The sequence below is a fragment of the Podarcis cretensis genome, assembly GCF_951804945.1.
Source record: "Podarcis cretensis genome assembly, chromosome: 8".
NCBI lineage: Eukaryota > Metazoa > Chordata > Lepidosauria > Squamata > Lacertidae > Podarcis > Podarcis cretensis.
The window spans coordinates 76,498,718-76,516,737 of record NC_137177.1 but is presented as its reverse complement, the minus strand read 5'-3'; the positions used below and the strand labels follow the sequence as shown (position 1 = coordinate 76,516,737).

The 18,020-nt window shown below is 47.1% G+C and overlaps 1 protein-coding gene across 2 annotated transcripts in view; it reads right to left on the bottom strand.

Annotated features, from left to right (window-relative positions):
- Positions 1 to 13,517, bottom strand: part of CA6 (carbonic anhydrase 6) — a 33,251-nt gene extending 19,734 nt beyond the window's left edge. The window contains exons 1-2 of one of the 2 annotated variants that reach the window (XM_079987034.1): positions 13,426 to 13,517; positions 2,197 to 2,339 (exon numbers count right to left, since the gene is read on the bottom strand). In XM_079987034.1, the coding sequence (XP_079843160.1) occupies positions 2,197 to 2,275 (79 nt within the window). In that variant the 5' untranslated portion in view covers positions 2,276 to 2,339; positions 13,426 to 13,517. Of the gene's footprint in view, positions 1 to 2,196; positions 2,340 to 3,838; positions 3,936 to 13,425 lie in introns of those variants that run through there. The other variant, XM_079987033.1, reaches the window with a different exon arrangement.
- Positions 13,518 to 18,020: the final 4,503 nt, after the last annotated feature.

The following is an 18,020-nucleotide window of genomic DNA, read 5'->3' as shown; positions in this document are numbered from 1 at the left end:
GGTTGAGCGTGTTCGAGTTGTGCTCCACGGCAACCTGAAAGTAACGGAGCACGTTACTTCCGGGTTTTGCCGCTCACGCATGCACAGACGCTCAAAATGACATCACGCGCATGCGCGGAAGCGGCGAAACGCGACCCACAGACACGCCGTCGCATCTTGCGTTCTGTTCGCGATGCAAACGGGGCTCCGGAACGGATCCTGTTCGCATCCCGAGGTACCACTGTAATTGCTTATATATATATATATATATACAGTACGGTGGTAACTCGTGTTACATACACTTCAGGTTACATATGCTTCAGGTTACAGACTCCGCTAACCCAGAAATAGTACCTTGGGTTAAGAACTTTGCAATCTAAGCCTGCCTTTATTGTCACATCTGGTAGCAGTGAATTCTATAAGCTATGCATTGTGTGAAAATGCCCTTTCTTCTGTCCCAAATTGCATTGCCATTATCAAAATAATTGGGGGATCGTGAGCTTTCATAATACAGTGGTACCTCGGGTTACATATGCTTCAGGTTACATACACTTCAGGTTACAGACACCGCTAAACCAGAAATATTACCTTGGGTTAAGAACTTTGCTTCAGGATGAGAACAGAAATTGTGCTTCCGGTGGCGTGGCAGCAGCAGGAGGCCCCATTAGCTAAAGTGGTGCTTCCGGTTAAGTACAGTTTCAGGTTAAGTACGGACCTCCGGAATGAATTAAGTACTTAACCCAAGGTACCACTGTATATAGATTATGTACATAGCTAGGGCTGCCATACATCCAGAATTATCTGGGATTCGTCCGTCGGAAATAGAGTCTGGGCGGAATTTCTGAAAATCTGTAAAAATGTCCAGGAAAACCCAGGGGTATGGCAACCCATGTCGGAAGCAATGTTAGAAACTGAGATATGAAAGCTAGGAGCCAAATGGCACCTTAAACGTAGGTTATGGGCGCAACAACGGAATGTCTAGGCACACTTTTTATAATAACAATACAAAGCTGAAAATGAATGAACTGCAGCTAAAATATTATGTTCATTTTTCACATGGTCCAGTCCTTCCCCTGCCCACCCCCCTAATATTCTTCAGAGGGTCTCTTCTTCAGTCTTCAGAGAGTAGCTGGAAGTGGGGAGGCAGAAAAAGGTCCTCCTTTCCTTCCACTCTACGGTTTTAATCTGAAATCTTAGGCACAGCACATGCTCACGCCAATGAAATTCCCTGTCACAAAATGCGCCTAGAACAATGGGAGTTTTGAATACTGGTCGGAAGTGTTGTTTTTGGGACAAATTTCCTTTAAAAATAGTTCAAAAAAGCTCAACAACTCTTGTGTCCGGATTCTCACTTTTTGAAATATGGCAACCCTAACATAGCATAAGAGGTGTTAAGTTCTTGCTTCATTTTATTAAGGGATTTGTATTGCCCTTCCCCACAAACAATATTTTTTTCCCTGCAGGCATGTAATTTTCCTTTACACAGAACAACATTAAAAACAACAACAACTTGTATATCTCTCACTGTAATGGTACAACCCACACCACCACCTCAATTTATATTTAGTCCTTTGATACCCTATGTTTCCCCCCGGGAACTTAAAAATAAATAAATCCTCGCAACAACTCTGTGAGTCAAGCTAGCTGAGATGTTGTAAACTTCTCCAAGTCACCATTTCAGAGCTCAAAAGGGGGATTTGAATTTGTAACCATGTGCACACTATATAAAGCACATTTCTACCAAAGAACTCTGGGATATGTAGTTTGATGTGAGAGCTAACAACAGCAGCTCTTTGAGGGATAAACTACAGTTCCCAGGATTCTTGGGGGAGAGGGCATGTGCTTTAAATATATGCTTGCATCTCCCCAATCTCTCGTCTGACGCACTAGCCACTATACCACACTGCCTTTCAACCCCATCACTCCGTCACATGCGCAGACTTGGCATTATTTTTAAGCCTATATGCGTAGGGCTACGGCGCTGATGCTGCAATCCTGATCCTATTTGCTCGGAAGGAAATCTTGCTGGAAACCAATTGGATTTATGTCTGAGCAAATATGCCTAGCTTATAGCTCAGTTTCAATCTAAGCCTTTCGTTTCAACCGGGGTGTCAACCCTGCAGGTTTCCAACAACAGAAGGGAGAATGTTAAACGCAGCGCCTACTGCCTACCCCTCCTTCTCCTCGCACCCCATCCCAATCCTGTCTTGTTATTACCTTTGTAGGTCCAGTGCAGGACGTGAGAAGAGCTTAGCTGCAAAAGGAACAGGGGGAACACCCAGCCGCTAGTCCTCATGGCTCTCCCAAGTCTGAAAGCAGGTGCCAGCGAGGAACCAGCCCGTCTTCTTCTCTTATTTATTCTGGAAAGAGTAAATAACAATTTACTTTAAAGCCAGCCTTCCCCGCCCGCCCCCCGCGCTCAGCCCCCCCTTTCCCTGCTCCCTGCCAAAACAATAACATATATCAACCTGCTGGGGTATTCCCTCCCCCCAAGCTTACATCTCCTAATGATATCTTATTGACCCACCTGGGAGAAGAGCTGCCAGGCACTCTAATGGGATGGCAAAACAGCAAAGAGCACAAGGTCAATGGCACCAAGGCAATGTAACGTTCTGTACTTTTGCAAAGCTTGCGGTCTCCCCTCTCGGGAGCTGGCGTTATTGGCCTTCTGTACAGCAGCGTCCTGGAAGCATTAATGTTTAATGCTTCCCAGCATGCATTAGGGCAGGGAGCGGGGTAGGGAACCTCCAGCCCGGGGGCCAAAGGCAGCCCTCCAAGACTCTCTGCCTGGACCTCTGCCTGGACACAAAACACACCCACTTCCCAGAGCTGACCCTCCACTGGCCCGGCTCCGAGCTTCATTCCCGAAATCTGAGTGGGATCCCCTCCAAACTGGTGCCAAAGCTTTGCAGCCATTTCGCACTAAAAACCCCACATTTTGCACCCCAAAAAAACTGAGTAATTTGGGGCCATAGGTATCACACACCCCCCCAATTCCAGCACTGCCCGATGACTCCAAACTGGTGCCAAAGTTTTGAAATATTTTTGCACCCTTTTGTACCGTGAACACCACCACCCCCAAACTAAGGAATCAACAGGGAGTCATAGGTATCTCCCCACCCCCGAAAAAAATGCAACATTGTCCAGTTCACTCCAAGCTTGAGTGTTTTTGCCTGGCTGCAAAGTGCCCTTGAACTCTGATCATGCCTCATTTGCCTGAACGGAGGACAGAGGGTGTGTGGGTGTGTGGGGGTGGGTGTGCGGGTGTGTAGAAAATAGTCTACTGTACAAAAATAATGTTTACATTTACATTTGTTGCTCTGGCCACCTTTGCATCCTGCCCCTCCCACCCCTAGCATGTGGCCCCTGGGAGTTTTCACAGAAGGGAATGTGGTCCTCGAGCTGGAATAGTCTCCCTACTAATGCACTGGGTCTATAGTATAAAGCAGGGGTCGGCAATGTGTGGTCCATGGGCAGGATGCGGCCCACAAAGTCCATTTTACCGGCCCACGAGCCGCCCCGAACCGAGCTGCCTGCTTGGCGAGTCCTCCACGCGCTGCGCTAAACCAGCGCAGCACAGTGTGCGGACTTGCCAAAAATCACGTCTACGTACATGCAGATACTGGAAATCACATCTGTGCATGTCCAGATGCCAAAAATCGTTTCTGTGCAGCTGCGATTTTCGGTGTCTGGGCATGTGCAGAAGCGATTACCAACACTGAAGACATGTGCAGACACAATTTCCGGTGTCGTGCTGCACCAGTCCGGCCCACGGGCAATCTCCATGGGGGTCATCCAGTCCATGGCCAGTAAACCTTGCTGACCCCTGGTATAAAGGCATGTGCTGTAGCCACCATACTGAAGGAAAGGCGGTTTGTGTTTGGTCAGCATCCGGGCGGGAGGCCGTTCAGGGCCTCAGGCGCGATGCAAATTTCATAAACAAGACTTCAGGCACACAGATGGATCCCCAAGGAGAAAATGTCAGACTCGGCACCAGAATGTAGCAAGTTTGGAGTACCAGCTTGGGCTCCAAGACCTGGAAGCGCAAGAACACCATCCCAGAATAATATGCCACTGAGGAGGCAGTGCCCAGGCCTGTGCCCAGGCTCCATTCGAATCCCTGAATCCGGTTGATTCAGGTCGACTCAGGATTTGGCTGGAGTGAGTTGAGGCTCTGGAGTTATTTGGACCTATCAAAGCAGGGTGGGGAGATCTGGTGGCAAGAAGGGTGGAAGAGACTGTGCAAGTTTGGTTCAAGGTCCAGATCAGGTGAGGTTGGCTCCAGATCATTCTGCGTCAGATTTTTCTCTCACTTTTTAGGGAGAGGGGTCTAGTTTGGATGCTATGTCTTGTTTCCCCCCAGTTCTTCATGAGCTGTACTCTACAGCTGGAGGGCACCAGGTTGACTGCACTAGCCAAGCAGCGGTTCTCAACCTGTGGGTCCCCAGATGTTGTTGGACTACAACTCCCATCATCCCTGAGCTCTGGCCTTGCTAGCTAAAGGTGATGGAAGTTGTAGTTCAACAACATCTGGGGACCCACACGTTGAGAAAGGCTGAGCCAAGGCATCCTCATTCCCACCATTTACCTTCAAAACAACCTTGCGAGGCAGGATAGGGTGAGAGAGGTGACACCTGGCCGAAGGTCACTCCGTAAGCTTTGTAACTGAGCAGGGATCAAAACCCAGTTCTCCCTGAATTTAGCCCAGTGCTAATTATTGCACTAGCTGTCCCTTTATTGGTTTAAAACAGAAGCTGTAGACCCCATCGCAACAGGAAAATACTTTGTGTGTGCTGAGAAATACCTTGCTCTTAAATTCATCGCTGTCTTAAAAACAAACAAAAGAGAAAACCTTTGGTCTCTTTCATGAGGATCCATACCTCAGATCAATGTTTTTGCAGCGCTGGCAAACACCAGATCTGTGATTTCAACTGTACAGTCTACCAACGTGATTTTTAACAAATTAGAGGGCTCATTCCATCAGCTTTGCCAACAGACCAGCTGTATCAGGAACCTCTTAGCTCTGAACTGTGTCAGCTGGTCATTATCAGAACAACTTTTTAAAGAATTGGTGCCTGAGTTTGCTTTCCTCTTCCCTCCGTGTCCCTTTTCCCTTGCGTGTTGTGGTGGGGGTTTAGATTGTAAGCCTGCAGGAAGGGACTGTCTTGCTTTAATTAACTATAGGTAAGTTACAAGTAAGGGACGCAGGTGGCGCTGTGGGTTAAAGCCTCAGCGCCTAGGGCTTGCCGATCGAAAGGTCGGCGGTTCGAATCCCTGCGGCGGGGTGCGCTCCCGCTGCTCGGTCCCAGCACCTGCCAACCTAGCAGTTCGAAAGCACCTCCGGGTGCAAGTAGATAAATAGGGACCGCTTACCAGCGGGAAGGTAAACGGCGTTTCCGTGTGCGGCTCTGGCTCGCCAGAGCAGCGATGTCACGCTGGCCACATGACCCGGAAGTGTCTCCGGACAGCGCTGGCCCCTGGCCTCTTAAGTGAGATGGGCGCACAACCCCAGAGTCTGTCAAGACTGGCCCGTACGGGCAGGGGTACCTTTACCTTTACCTAAGTTACAAGTAGGGACGTGGGTGGCGCTGTGGGTTAAACCACAGAGCCTAGGAATTGCCGATCAGAAGGTCGGCGGTTCGAATCCCCACGATGGGGTGAGCTCCCCGTTGCTCAGTCCCAGCTCCTGCCAACCTAGTAGTTCGAAAGCACGTCAAAGTGCAAGTAGATAAATAGGTACCGCTCCAGCGGGAAGGTAAACGGTGTTTCCGTGCGCTGCTCTGGTTCACCAGAAGCGGCTTAGTCATGCTGGCCACATGACTCGGAAGCTGTATGCTGGCTCCCTCAGCCAATAAAGCGAGATAAGCGCCACAACCCCAGGGTCAGCCACAACTGGACCTAATGGTCAGGGGTCCCTTTACCTTTTAAGTTACAGGTAGGTAGCCGTGTTGGTCTGCCATAGCCAAAACAAATAAAAAAATATATATTTCCAGTAGCACCTTAGAGACCACCTAAGTTTGTTATTGGTATAAGCTTTCGTGTGCATGCGCACTTCTTCACATACACACTGTAGGTAAGTCACTCTGGGAACCTTTTTGGCTGAAAGTGGGGTAGAAATGCACTAAATAAATAATATAATATTTTAATAGTGGATTTGCGGGCTAGGTGTGGAGGGTTGCCACCCACAAGCATTCATGAGGAGCTGCTTTAATTCTACTAGATCTGATCTTTTACTCTGACTCCATGGAAAAACAAAGCATATTTCTCTTTATGTGGACACAAACATACATGTCCTTTGGGTGTGGTTGGATTATGACGCAGGTCTGGGAAGGTGGAGGGAAAGAAGCAACCGTGAGTGTATGCCCATGGCACTCTCCCAAAATTCAATATATTTTCACAGGCCCGAAAAAGTTGGTGACACCCCTCTGCCAACAGCCCAGTTTAAATGAATGTTAGGGGTTCTGATGTCACATTCCCCCCTCTGGTGAATCTAAACTCTACATTCTCAACCTCTGAGCAAGGGCAAGGAGACTTTTGAACACAATCATTTCAGGCTTGCAAAAGCAACAGAATGGAGACGCGGGTGCAGAGGTGACGCTCCGCGGTGGAGTCCCTGGCAGGTGATGCTGGTATAAATGGCTGAGTTGCTTTTCTCTCAGCTAATTTCAATGACTATTTAAGGTAATGGTAAGGTAAAGGACCCCTGGATGGTTAAGTCCAGTCAAAGGCGACTATGGGGTTGCGGCGCTTATCTTGCTTTCAGGCTGAGGGAGCCAGCGTTTGTCCACAGACAGCTTTCCGGGTCATGTGGCCAGCATGACTAAACCACTTCTGGCACAACGGGACACCGTGATGGAAGCCAGAATGCACGGAAATGCCATTTACCTTCCCACCACAGTGGTACCTATTTATTTACTTGCACTGGTGTGCATGAGAACTGCTAGGTTTGCAGAAGCTGGGACAGAGCAATGGGAGCTCACCCTGTTGCACAGATTTGAACCCATAGCTGTCAACGTTTCCCTTTTTTTAAGGGAAATTCCCTTATTCCGAATAGGATTCCTCGCAAGAAAAGGGAAAAGCTGACAGCTATGTTTGAACCAGGGACGCAGGTGGCGCTAAAGGTTAAAGACTCAGCGCCTAGGGCTTGCCGATCGAAAGGTCGGCGGTTCGAATCCCTGCGGCGGGGTGCGCTCCCGCTGCTCGGTCCCAGCGCCTGCCAACCTAGCAGTTCGAAAGCACCTCTGGGTGCAAGTAGATAAATAGGGACCGCTTACCGGCGGGAAGGTAAACGGCGTTTCCGTGTGCGGCTCTGGCTCGCCAGAGCAGCGATGTCACGCTGGCCACGTGACCCGGAAGTGTCTCCGGACAGCGCTGGCCCCTGGCCTCTTAAGTGAGATGGGCGCACAACCCCAGAGTCTGTCAAGACTGGCCCGTACGGGCAGGGGTACCTTTACCTTTACCTTATGTTTGAACCGCTGACCTTCTGATCAGCAAGCCCAAGAGGCTCAGTGGTTTAGACCACAGCGCCACCTGCTCCCTCAATGACTATTTACCCAGCCCTGGATATACAAGGATTACACAAGGCACTGTGGGCCATGTTTGATTAGCTCTGCCGTTGCACAGACCAATGCAGATGTCAAAAGCAATGACTCCTCCAGGAAAGGGGAGGTGGGGGAAGCCGGGAAGGAATAACACCATCTGATCTTGCATGCATCATGCGGAATACTGTAATAATGAATGAGATGGCGGGAAGCTTTTTTTAAAAAAATTAAGCATTTGCAGGTAGTGAGTTCCCAAGTGAGCTGCAGGTTTTGTGTAATGCTGCCATGGTGGGAATGGGAGTGGTCACACAGAAAGGCAAAACCTCTCTTTTTATTTCTCCTTGTAGGATGCGCTGTTTGCATTCAGTTTAACTAGTAAAGCATTATCTGTTTCCCTCCTCCCTGAGCTCCATCTGCCCTATTCAAAATGCATCAGTTAACACTGTAAGTTGATGAGCCCTCAAACCCTGAATTCAAATCTCATCTCAGTCTTGACTCAGAAGCTAGCCTTAGCCCAGCTGTCCTATCCAATCTCAGGCCCTGGACTGGACCAATATGAAGCGTAAGAATCTGTACAGCCTTCCAGGTCCCACAGAATCCTTTGGTAGCTGGGTACCTTATCACTGCGCCAAGAGTTCTGTTTACCTCTCAGGCTTGCACAGGCATTTACAACAAAGACTTTCTCCATCTTGCCAAGTTGCATCTATTTTGGCTGGTGGTGGATTGCCAGAGTATCGGCTACATCTCTTTCTCATCCCCAGCTACCAAATCCTTTTAAATTTAGATGCAAGTGTTTCAAACTGGGATCTTCTGCATGCAGATCATTGTGATATGGAGTCCCTCCCCCTAAGGTCTAGTTTGTTGTTGCACCTTGGTCAGCGGGGAGTGGGCTTGCTAACTTATTTTAAAAACTATGACCACAGAGCCCCCGCGCGCGCAATCTTCTCCCAGAAGCCTTTGTGAGCGGAGGAGCAGGGAGACACTGCGGCAGCTTCAAGATGGAGGACCGACCCGTTCCAGTAAAAGATATGAGGCTGCTGGATGTAAAAGTGGGGCAGTTGCCAAACTGGTTAGCAACTCGAGATTGCACCCCAGCTGGGTTTGTTGCGGCTGTCCGAGGAGGCTATCCCAGATTTGTCAAAAAGTACATTGATGTGAAGAAAGCAGGTATTGGTGGCATGGCCATGATGCTAACTGCCTATGTGGTTTTCAGCTACATCGGGAGCTTCGACCGTATAAAGCATGATCGCTGGAGGTAGAATCACTGAAGCTTGATGGACCAGAAGAATACAAGCTGCCATGCTGCAACTCGTAGTGAGTTTGCTTCAACTGAATGCAGATTGGCTCTTACCTTCTAGACTCAACAGTGTATTCTGTGACCAATAATAAAATATTTACTTTCATTATTATTATTATTATTTTTAAAAGTGTGACCACACACTTGAGGAGCGTCTCCACCCCCATGGTTCTGCCCAGACGCTGAGGTCCAGCGCCGAGGGCCTTCTGGCGGTTCCCTCATTGCGAGAAGCAAAGCTACAGGGAACCAGGCAGAGGGCCTTCTCGGTAGTGGCGCCCGCCCTGTGGAACGCCCTTCCAGCAGATGTCAAAGCAATAAACAACTACCTGACATTCAGAAGACATCTTAAGGCAGCCCTGTTCAGGGAAGTTTTTAACGTGTGATATTTTACTGTATTTTTGGTTTCTATGGAAGCCACTCAGAGTGGCTGGGGAGGCCCAGCCAGATGGGCAGGGTATAAATAAATTATTATTATTATTATTATTATTATTATTATTATTATTATTATTATTATCATCATCTCCCTGGGTTCCACCATAACCAGCAACCTCTCCATCAACGGTGAGCTGGACAAGTGTATTGGCAAGGCAGCTATGGCAACTGCTCGCCTCTCCAAAAGGGTGTGGGAGAATGTGATGCTAACGGTCAATACCAAGGCGAAGGTCTACCAGGCCTGTGTTTAGCACACTGCTTTGTGGAAGTAAGTCGTAGGCAACTTACAACCATTAGGAGCAATGCCCCAACATCTTCCGCATGTGCTGTTGGTCAGGAAGATTTGTGATATCTCAGGGCAGGAAACAATTCCAAACAAAGAGGTGCTCTCCCAATCCCACATTCCCAGCACGTTCTCACTCCTGTCTCAGCAACATCTAGGCTGTCTTGGTCACGTCCACAGAATGGAAGGTGGCAGGATCCCCAAGGACGTACTGTATAGAGAGCTGGCTTCTGGCACCAGGCCAATGGGCAGACCAACTCTGTGCTACAAAGATGTCTGCAGAAGTAACATGGATGCTGGTAACATCAGCCCTGCCATGTGGAAATTGCTTGCAGATGACCCCAGTGCCTGGAGACAGGCAGTCAATTTGTGTATCCATAGCAGTGACCAGAGGAGAAATGGCCACTGGGAAGAGTGCAGAGAGAAGAAACGCCATGGTGCATCTGCAGCAGCACAACCGGACGCCTTCATCTGCCCCAGCTGCAACAAAACATGTCTCTCCTGCATCGGTCTCTACAGCCACAGCAGGCGCTACAACCTTCCAACACCTTGACCTCCTCCCCAAAAGTGCACTGCTCCATTGTCTCCAAAGAGGGGTGAGGGGAGAGGCTTCATCAGGCAAGGCCTTCTTCCACCTGCCTTGCCCCACCCTCCAGTCTCTGCTTATCAATTTGTATTGTATTATTTTATGCACAGTGGCATGCCATTGTTTATTGACTGCAGTTTAGAAATCGTTTATTATAATTGTTAAGAGTGGATTTTTGTTTAATTTTTATATGCCGATATTATTATTCTATATTATTCTAATGATTGTTGAATGTTACTTTATTTGATGTAGGTTGCATATTTTAAAGCTATGTTTTATCATCACATTTTTTGTATTGCATTAGTTCGTTATAAGGTGTACATTCTTTGTTTCTTCAGCTTGTAAACCGCCTTGAGTACTGTAAGATAGAAAGACGGTATACAAATTAAAAGTGATGATGATGCAAGACAGGAGGATGCTAATGTTACACAGAGGATGGAGCAAACTTGTTTTTCTCCTGCTCTGGATTCAAGTTACCAGAAAGGAGATTCCGCCTAAACATCAGGAAGAACATTTTGACAGTAACAGCAGTTTGTCAGTGAAATTGTCTCCCACAATAGGTGGTGAACTCTCCTTTCTTTTTTTGTAAGCAGAGGTTGGATGGTCACCTGTCATGGACGCTGAAGTTGAGATTAGGGGGTTGGACTAGATGACCCTTGGGGTCCCTTCCAATTCCACGATTCTATGGCAGGGAGAAAAAACAACATTCCCCCCCCCTTCTCTTTCTGGAAACGCTTGCATAGAACCGCTCCCACACTCGGCTTGATTCCTCTGGCTTTTCAGCCGCGTTGTGCATTGAGGAGTTGTGACATCCAGTGGTCAAACACAATGCTGCTTTCGTTGGGTAGAGAGTTCTTCATGCATTCCCACAATAACATAGGCCTTATGGGGCATTTTTCCATCTTCCAAAATGCTAGCCAGACACTTTGGGGTTTGTTTGGGGTTTTTTTGTCTGGCTGAGGGGAATGATGAGAAAATGCAATTTTACAACACCAATGTGAGGAGAAGGAGAAAGTGGAAGAGCAGATGTTCTTCTGTGCCACCAACAGCAAGCAAGCAAGGATTTATAAATAATAATTTGTGGAGGCTTAGAGGTTGTCTATTTGCAGATAGGCTAACTTGTGGTGGCCTTGGGGGGGGGGAAGAGTAGGGTACGGGGAGGTCCGTAGCTCAGCGGTAAAGCATCTGTTTGCATGGAGAAGGTTCCAGGTTCAGTCCCCAGCATCCCCAGGTAGGACTGGGAATGTCCCTGTCTGAAACCCCAGAGAGCTGCTGCCAGTCTGTGTAGACCAGTGGTGGCCAAATTTGGCCCTCCAGCTGTTTTGGGTCTACAATTTCCATCATCCCTGACCACTGGTCCTGTTAGCTAGGGTTGATGGGAGTTGTAGTGCCAAAACAGCTGGAGGGCCAAGTTTGGCCACCACTGGTGTAGACAATACAGTACCAACCCTTCAGCTTACTTGCTTTAAGATAGTCTGTCACTTGGGATGGGCTTTTGCCCAGAAAAGCAACCTAGAAATATATATTTTTTTTTAAATGAGGCAGAGTGTGCGGACCACCTCTTTTTCAGGATATGGGGCACCATTTAAAGACATAGGGAAGCATAGGGACAAAGCTGCCAGGCTCCAGTCCTCACCTCAAGTATCCCTGCCCTGTCCACTCATCCTATTGCTGCAGCTGCTGGGCCCTTATCTCTCCACTTCCACAAGCCAAGTTTTACAGGCGAGCGGCGCTGCCCACCCCTCGGTCACCTGACATCAGTGACATCAGGTGATCCCAATAACCTGTGCGGTCTACAAGCAAAACATTGCAGCTACTGTATTATGCATTGGTTTTCTCTGTGATAGCCTTCCTTCCTTTAGCTTATAAAAGCCCAAAGAGTAATTAGCGAAAGCAAAATAATACAATGAAGAATAGAATTGTTGTGCAATCAAGATGTACCTCAGGAATGGCCCCCTTGACAGTATGCTTTTAAAGCTCATTCTTTCCCTCAAAGAAGTTATATATATTTTTTACACCTTTTGGGAGTAACGGATAGACCCCCATCCCCGCCTGCCCAACCCCCCACTTTATAAATAAATGGGACATACATCTGAACAGTCAGATATGAGCATTCCTTTCGTATTTAGCTCTTGGGCCCAGTTCCTCAGAAGCAAAAAAAGCAAGGAGAGGTGTCAGGAAGTGTGAGGAAAGGGTGTCAGGACTCTATCTGCATTGCGGAGCTTCAAAATTGTAAAAACCAGCCCCTGAATGACAATACTGAAGAGACGCTTCATGCCTCTTGAATGAAATACAGTGGTACCTCGGGTTACAGAAGCTTCAGGTTACAGACTCCGCTAACCCAGAAATAGTACCTCGGGTTAAGAACTTTGCTTCAGGATGAGAACAGAAATCGCGCAGCAGCAGGAGGCACCATTAGCTAAAGTGGTGCTTCAGGTTAAGAACAGTTTCAGGTTAAGAACGGACCACTGGAACGAATTAAGTACTTAACCCAAGGTACCACTGTATATTCTCTCCACTCTGTGGATCGGACTTGATTTCGAAATATAATTATCAAACAAGACAGTCTACAGTTAGAGTTGGTGCAACACTATGGCTAAGATGAACCAGGAACTTGCGAGTTCAAATCCTCCCCGCCACAAACTTCCTAGGTGAGCTTAGGTGAAACAATTACATTACTTCATCACATTTCATCATCACTGCTGGTATACCCACCATACCCGCCCTGGATGGAAATGAAGCAGACTGTGAAGAAAAGTGCTTGGAATATGGAGAAAGGGAGAGTTTAGCTCCCCTCAGGTCACAGCCATTCCTTTTTTGTGTGTAAAATAGACCCTGAACCACTTTATAAATGAATGGGGCACACATCTGAACGATCAAATATGACGCTCCTGTCATAGGATGGGCCCTCAGGCCTAGTTCCTCACAAGGAGAAAGCAAGGAGAATTATGAAGAAGTGTGGGGAAATGGTGACCTCTGCCTTTGAAGAAAGGACAATGAGGCCTGATTTTAAGTCACATTGACTCAATACATTTAAAGGACTTTTAAAACACATGGCTTCCCCTCTAAAAGAATCTCTAGGTCTGTATTCACCTCCTGTACAGCCCCATTGACACCACCCTCCCACGCCACAAAGGGGTCAAAACTTTGGGAAACCCTGATCTAGAGGCTTCCTTTATTGGAAAAATCTGTAAAATTGTGTCCTTAATTATTTCAGTGAAATAATTAATTACGATGCACAATTCCACATGGATTGGGAAACGGTCATTACGTTCATAGTCTTTCACATACATGCAGTTTAACTCACCTGACTGTTGTGCAGTGATGTAGTTGCTATGAGATCTCAAAATGGTCCTGGCCTTAGAGATGTGGGTACCTTTGCCCCCATTCCATCCATGATCGCTGTGAAGATTCTCTCCGCCATATGTAGATCTGCTTGTGACATCACAAGAGGCAGTTGGGTTCTACTATTAAACCTCCCCATCTCCTTTCTTTATCCCTTATTTACCATTATATTCCAGTCCATGAGCTTTGCTCATTCAACGCTACCAGATTACGTTGCAGTAACAGTGGAGGGTGGTGTGTCAGGGCAAATGGGGCACTGCCCCATCACTGCCCAGTGTCAGGCCCCACTTGTCTGCCCTCTTACCTACAACCACATCACGGAGGCCTCCCAGTTTCCTCCTTCTAAAAGCCACATTTTTGCCATACAGCACTATGATACTGCGGTAAACAGTTATGGCTTCCCCCAAAGAATTCTGGGAGTTGTAGTTTGCTAAGTGTGATGAAACTAATTGGGAGGCACCTATTCCTGCCGGGTTTGTCCATTGCTACTTCCAAATCAGGCATATTCCTGAGTTCCACAAGTTTATTTCCCTTACTCCTCACATTCAGCCTTCAGAGGTGTTCCTGAGCATGTGCAGAGTGCATTTAGATACGCACCAAATAACTACGGAAAGTCCCGGTTTTTCAAGGGAAGACTTGCAAACAGGGAATTAATTAATCCAGAGGGACGCAGGTGGCGCTGTGGGTTAAACCACAGAGCCTAGGACTTGCCGATCAGAAGGTTGGCGGTTCAAATCCCTGCGACGGGGTGAGCTCCCGTTGCTCGGTCCCTGCTCCTGCCCACCTAGCAGTTCAAAAGCACGTCAAAGTGCAAGTGGATAAATAGGTACCGCTCTGGCGGGAAGGTAAATGGCGTTTCCGTGCACTGCTCTGGTTCACCAGAAGTGGCTTAGTCATGCTGGCCACATGACCCGGAAGATGTACGCCGGCTCCCTTGGCCAATAAAGCGAGATGAGCGCCACAACCCTAGAGTCGGTCACGACTGGACCTAATGGTCAGGGATCCCTTTTAATTAATCCAGAGGTCCAGCAGGTAGTTCACTGCAGCTGACAACCATACAGCCCCCTCCCCTCAAGCCCCATCTTGTACCATCTTAAACACAAACACATTTATAGTGACAGAACCGTTCATGGCTCCTGCAATGAACCAAACAATCCACTGGACTCACACGCTCTGAATTATTACATTCAACAGATTGTGTGCCCAGGACAAAGTTACAGTACTGTACTATACTGTAGCTGGAGCCTCTATCAGGGAGGCATCCGTGCTGAAAATCCTGGCATAATTCAGGTGTTGGTATTATTTTTCCTTGCATCAGCTTATTTCTTTTTTTCAAAAAAAAATAAATTAATAACATAGTATTGTACAGTTTGGCAGGAGCCATAGACTGGGGAGATAAGGCTTCTCCGGCGGGGAGAGGGGGATATCACTGGTCATTCACTGATTTTCTGCTCTGTAGGCATTTGAAAAAATATTATTTCTTTGCTTCCCACCTCTGGGATAACTATGTGGTTTGCTTTTCCGTGAGAATCTGGATGTGCTGCCGATGGAATCGGGCGCTTTGCACGCTCGTTTTGAAAACAACCGAATTCTTTCTCACGATGGGGGCGAGGTGGGAACAGGAGGCGTTAAGCGAACAGAAAGACAGCATGGGCATCTGCTTTTGCAAAAGGAAGAGCTGGTGTGGTTTTGCAGTGTTTGAAGCGGCTGGGGTCAACATCTTCACCGGAAAAGGTGCGCCTTAATGGAAAACAGCACCCCAGACAATAACTCTCTGTGTGCATTTATTTAAAGTTTGATAAGCAAGGGGTTTCTTGAGTGAAATGTGCCCTAATCCAGAAATACTTAAGTCTTATAAGAAGAAGGGGGGAAAGGCATGTAAAAATTAAAATTTGCTGTGTAGATGGTTGCGATGTGCATTGTAATTCCTGTACTGAGTAGATCTTGTAGAGGACCACCGAAATCTATTCCAGCTCTGATCCTAAGGCCCCATTCACTCTATTCATCTAAAGCATTCTTATTCCACTTTAAACAGTCTTGACTTCCCCCAAAGAATTCTGGGGTCTATAATTTGTTAAGGGTGCTGAGAGTTGTTATGCGGCCCCGATCCCCTCATAGAGCTACAATTTTCAAAGTGCTTTTAGCAATCAATCTGGGAACCCTAGGAAGCGTAGCTCTGTTGGGGGGAAAGGCAAATGACTGTCTAGTTTGGGGAAGCTGTGGCCCTCCAGATGTTGCTGGATATACTCAGTATAATCAGACCCCAAACAGCATGGGCAAGGCTCGGGGATGATGGGAGCTGTAGTCCAACAACATCTGGAGGACATCAGGTTTCCCAGCTCCGCACCAGGTGGCTTGAAGGAAGCAACTGGTCCCTTAGCCCTCATCTCTGTACTTAATCACAATATTAGGAGGGAAGGAGTGAGTGAGCGAGTAATAAAATATCATATCATAGCAGCGTACCCTACAGCACGGTTGTAAGGTTTCCTAGGATAATTTATGCAAAAGTGCTCTGAATGGGCTGTATAAGTTACAGAGTTATGTCTGCGAAACATGCAGAACCCACCTGTTTGCAACTGCTGCCTACAGAGGAAGTCTCTCCCACTATGTCACCTGCAATTTGTGTGGCCTAGTGGTTAGAGTGTTGGGCTATGACACTGGAGACCAGAGTTCAAATCCCTGCTCAGCCATGAAGCTCACCTTGGCCCGGTCGTCAAATCTCAGGCTCTATGTGCCTAAATGGAGCCTCCATGTTCAGAGGCAGTGTACATCTGAATGCTGGGAACAAACAAGGGAGGTCTGTTGCTTCTCATGCCCTGCTTGAAGGGTCTGCTGGAGGTAAAGGTAAAAAAAGGTAAAGGACCCCTGACACTTAAGTCCAGTCGCGAACGACTCTGGGGTTGCAGCGCTCATCTCGCTTTATTGGCCAAGGGAGCCAGCGTACAGCTTCCGGGTCATGTGACCAGCATGACTAAGCTGCTTCTGGAAAACCAAAGTAGCGCACGGAAACGCCGTTTACCTTCCCGCCAGAGTGGTACCTATTTATCTATTTGCGCTTTCAAACTGCTAGGTAGGCAGGAACTGGGACTGAGCAATGGGAGCTCACCCCATCATGGGGATTTGAACCGCTGACCTTCTGATCGGCAAGCCCTAGGCTCTGTGGTTTAGACCACAGCACCTGGGAAACATGATTCTGAACTCAATGCTCCTTTGACCCCATCCAGCAGGGCTCTTATTATTGTTCTCATAGTTCAGGGCATGGGGAGCCATATTCAACTCCAGGGTCACATTCTCTTGTGGGCAATGTTGCCAGAAGGGTGGGGCCACCAGCAAAAGATATCATTCTTACCTTTGTGCAGCCAGCCAGCATGCAAAAGTCAGATGTTCCCACAACACTATGTCTCTCCATACTGCTTTCAGGAAAGCAAAGAGGCATTTTCCAGCTTTCCATCCAGGCAAAAGCACTCAGAGAAGCTGTGGCCTATGACAGGGAGTGAGGCCTGAGGAGATTCCAGAGAGCCATTTGCCCCACCCCCACCCCATTATTATTATTATTATTATTATTATTATTATTATTATTTTGTTGGGCTCTAGTTGGCCTAGCTCTTCTTAACTAGAATGGTCTTATTTCTGATGGTGCATGTATAAGATTGTACCGAGATAAGTACAGTGGTACCTCGGGTTAAGTACTTAATTCATTCCGGAGGTCCGTTCTTAACCTGAAACTGTTCTTAATCTGAAGCACCACTTTAGCTAATGGGGCCTCCTGCTGCTGCTGCGCCACCAGAACACAATTTCTGTTCTCATCCTGAAGCAAAGTTCTTGACCCGAGGTAATATTTCTGGGTTAGCGGAGTCTGTAACTTGAAGCGTATGTAACCTGAAGCGTATGTAACCTGAGGTACCACTGTATATCATTAGATTAATCAGATCTTGTTTATTGTTGTGGGACATATGATTAAGGTAGTTTAAAGCTTGCCTCTGAACACATGCAGAGAATGTTCCTTTTTTTAACAAAGGAACTCTACACGTGCTCAGATAAACTTGAACCAACCGATGAAAGGACTTGAGACTGATGGTGACATTCTTGTATAATGGCCACCTTTTGTAATCCAGTTAATAGGCTTGAGCATCTGTGCCCACATGCATGAAACCTGAAAAATTAATTTAGTGATATTTTTTGTTTTTTCAAAGGTTCTTTCTCTGCTTCCCACCCCCCTTTTTCTCCTCACAAAAGCCCTGTGAGGTAAGCTAGGCTGAGAGACAAAAACTTTAGATAGTTGGGATGCATGTTGCAAAGTTTGGACCTAAATAAATTAAAGAATTTCTTGATTTCTAACTGATGCAGATATCAAAAAATGTGGTTTATGTAACTTTTTTAAAAAGCTAACATTTTTGTCTTTAAAAGTTTGATTTCAGTATATTACATTTTGAATGATAAAAATGATTTATCCGGTTTTAAATTTCGATGTGTATATACAAAATTTGCTTTATGTAGCATAAAATTTTGGAGACAGAGAGAAAATAATAAATCCTAGCTTTTATTAGGGCTACCGGC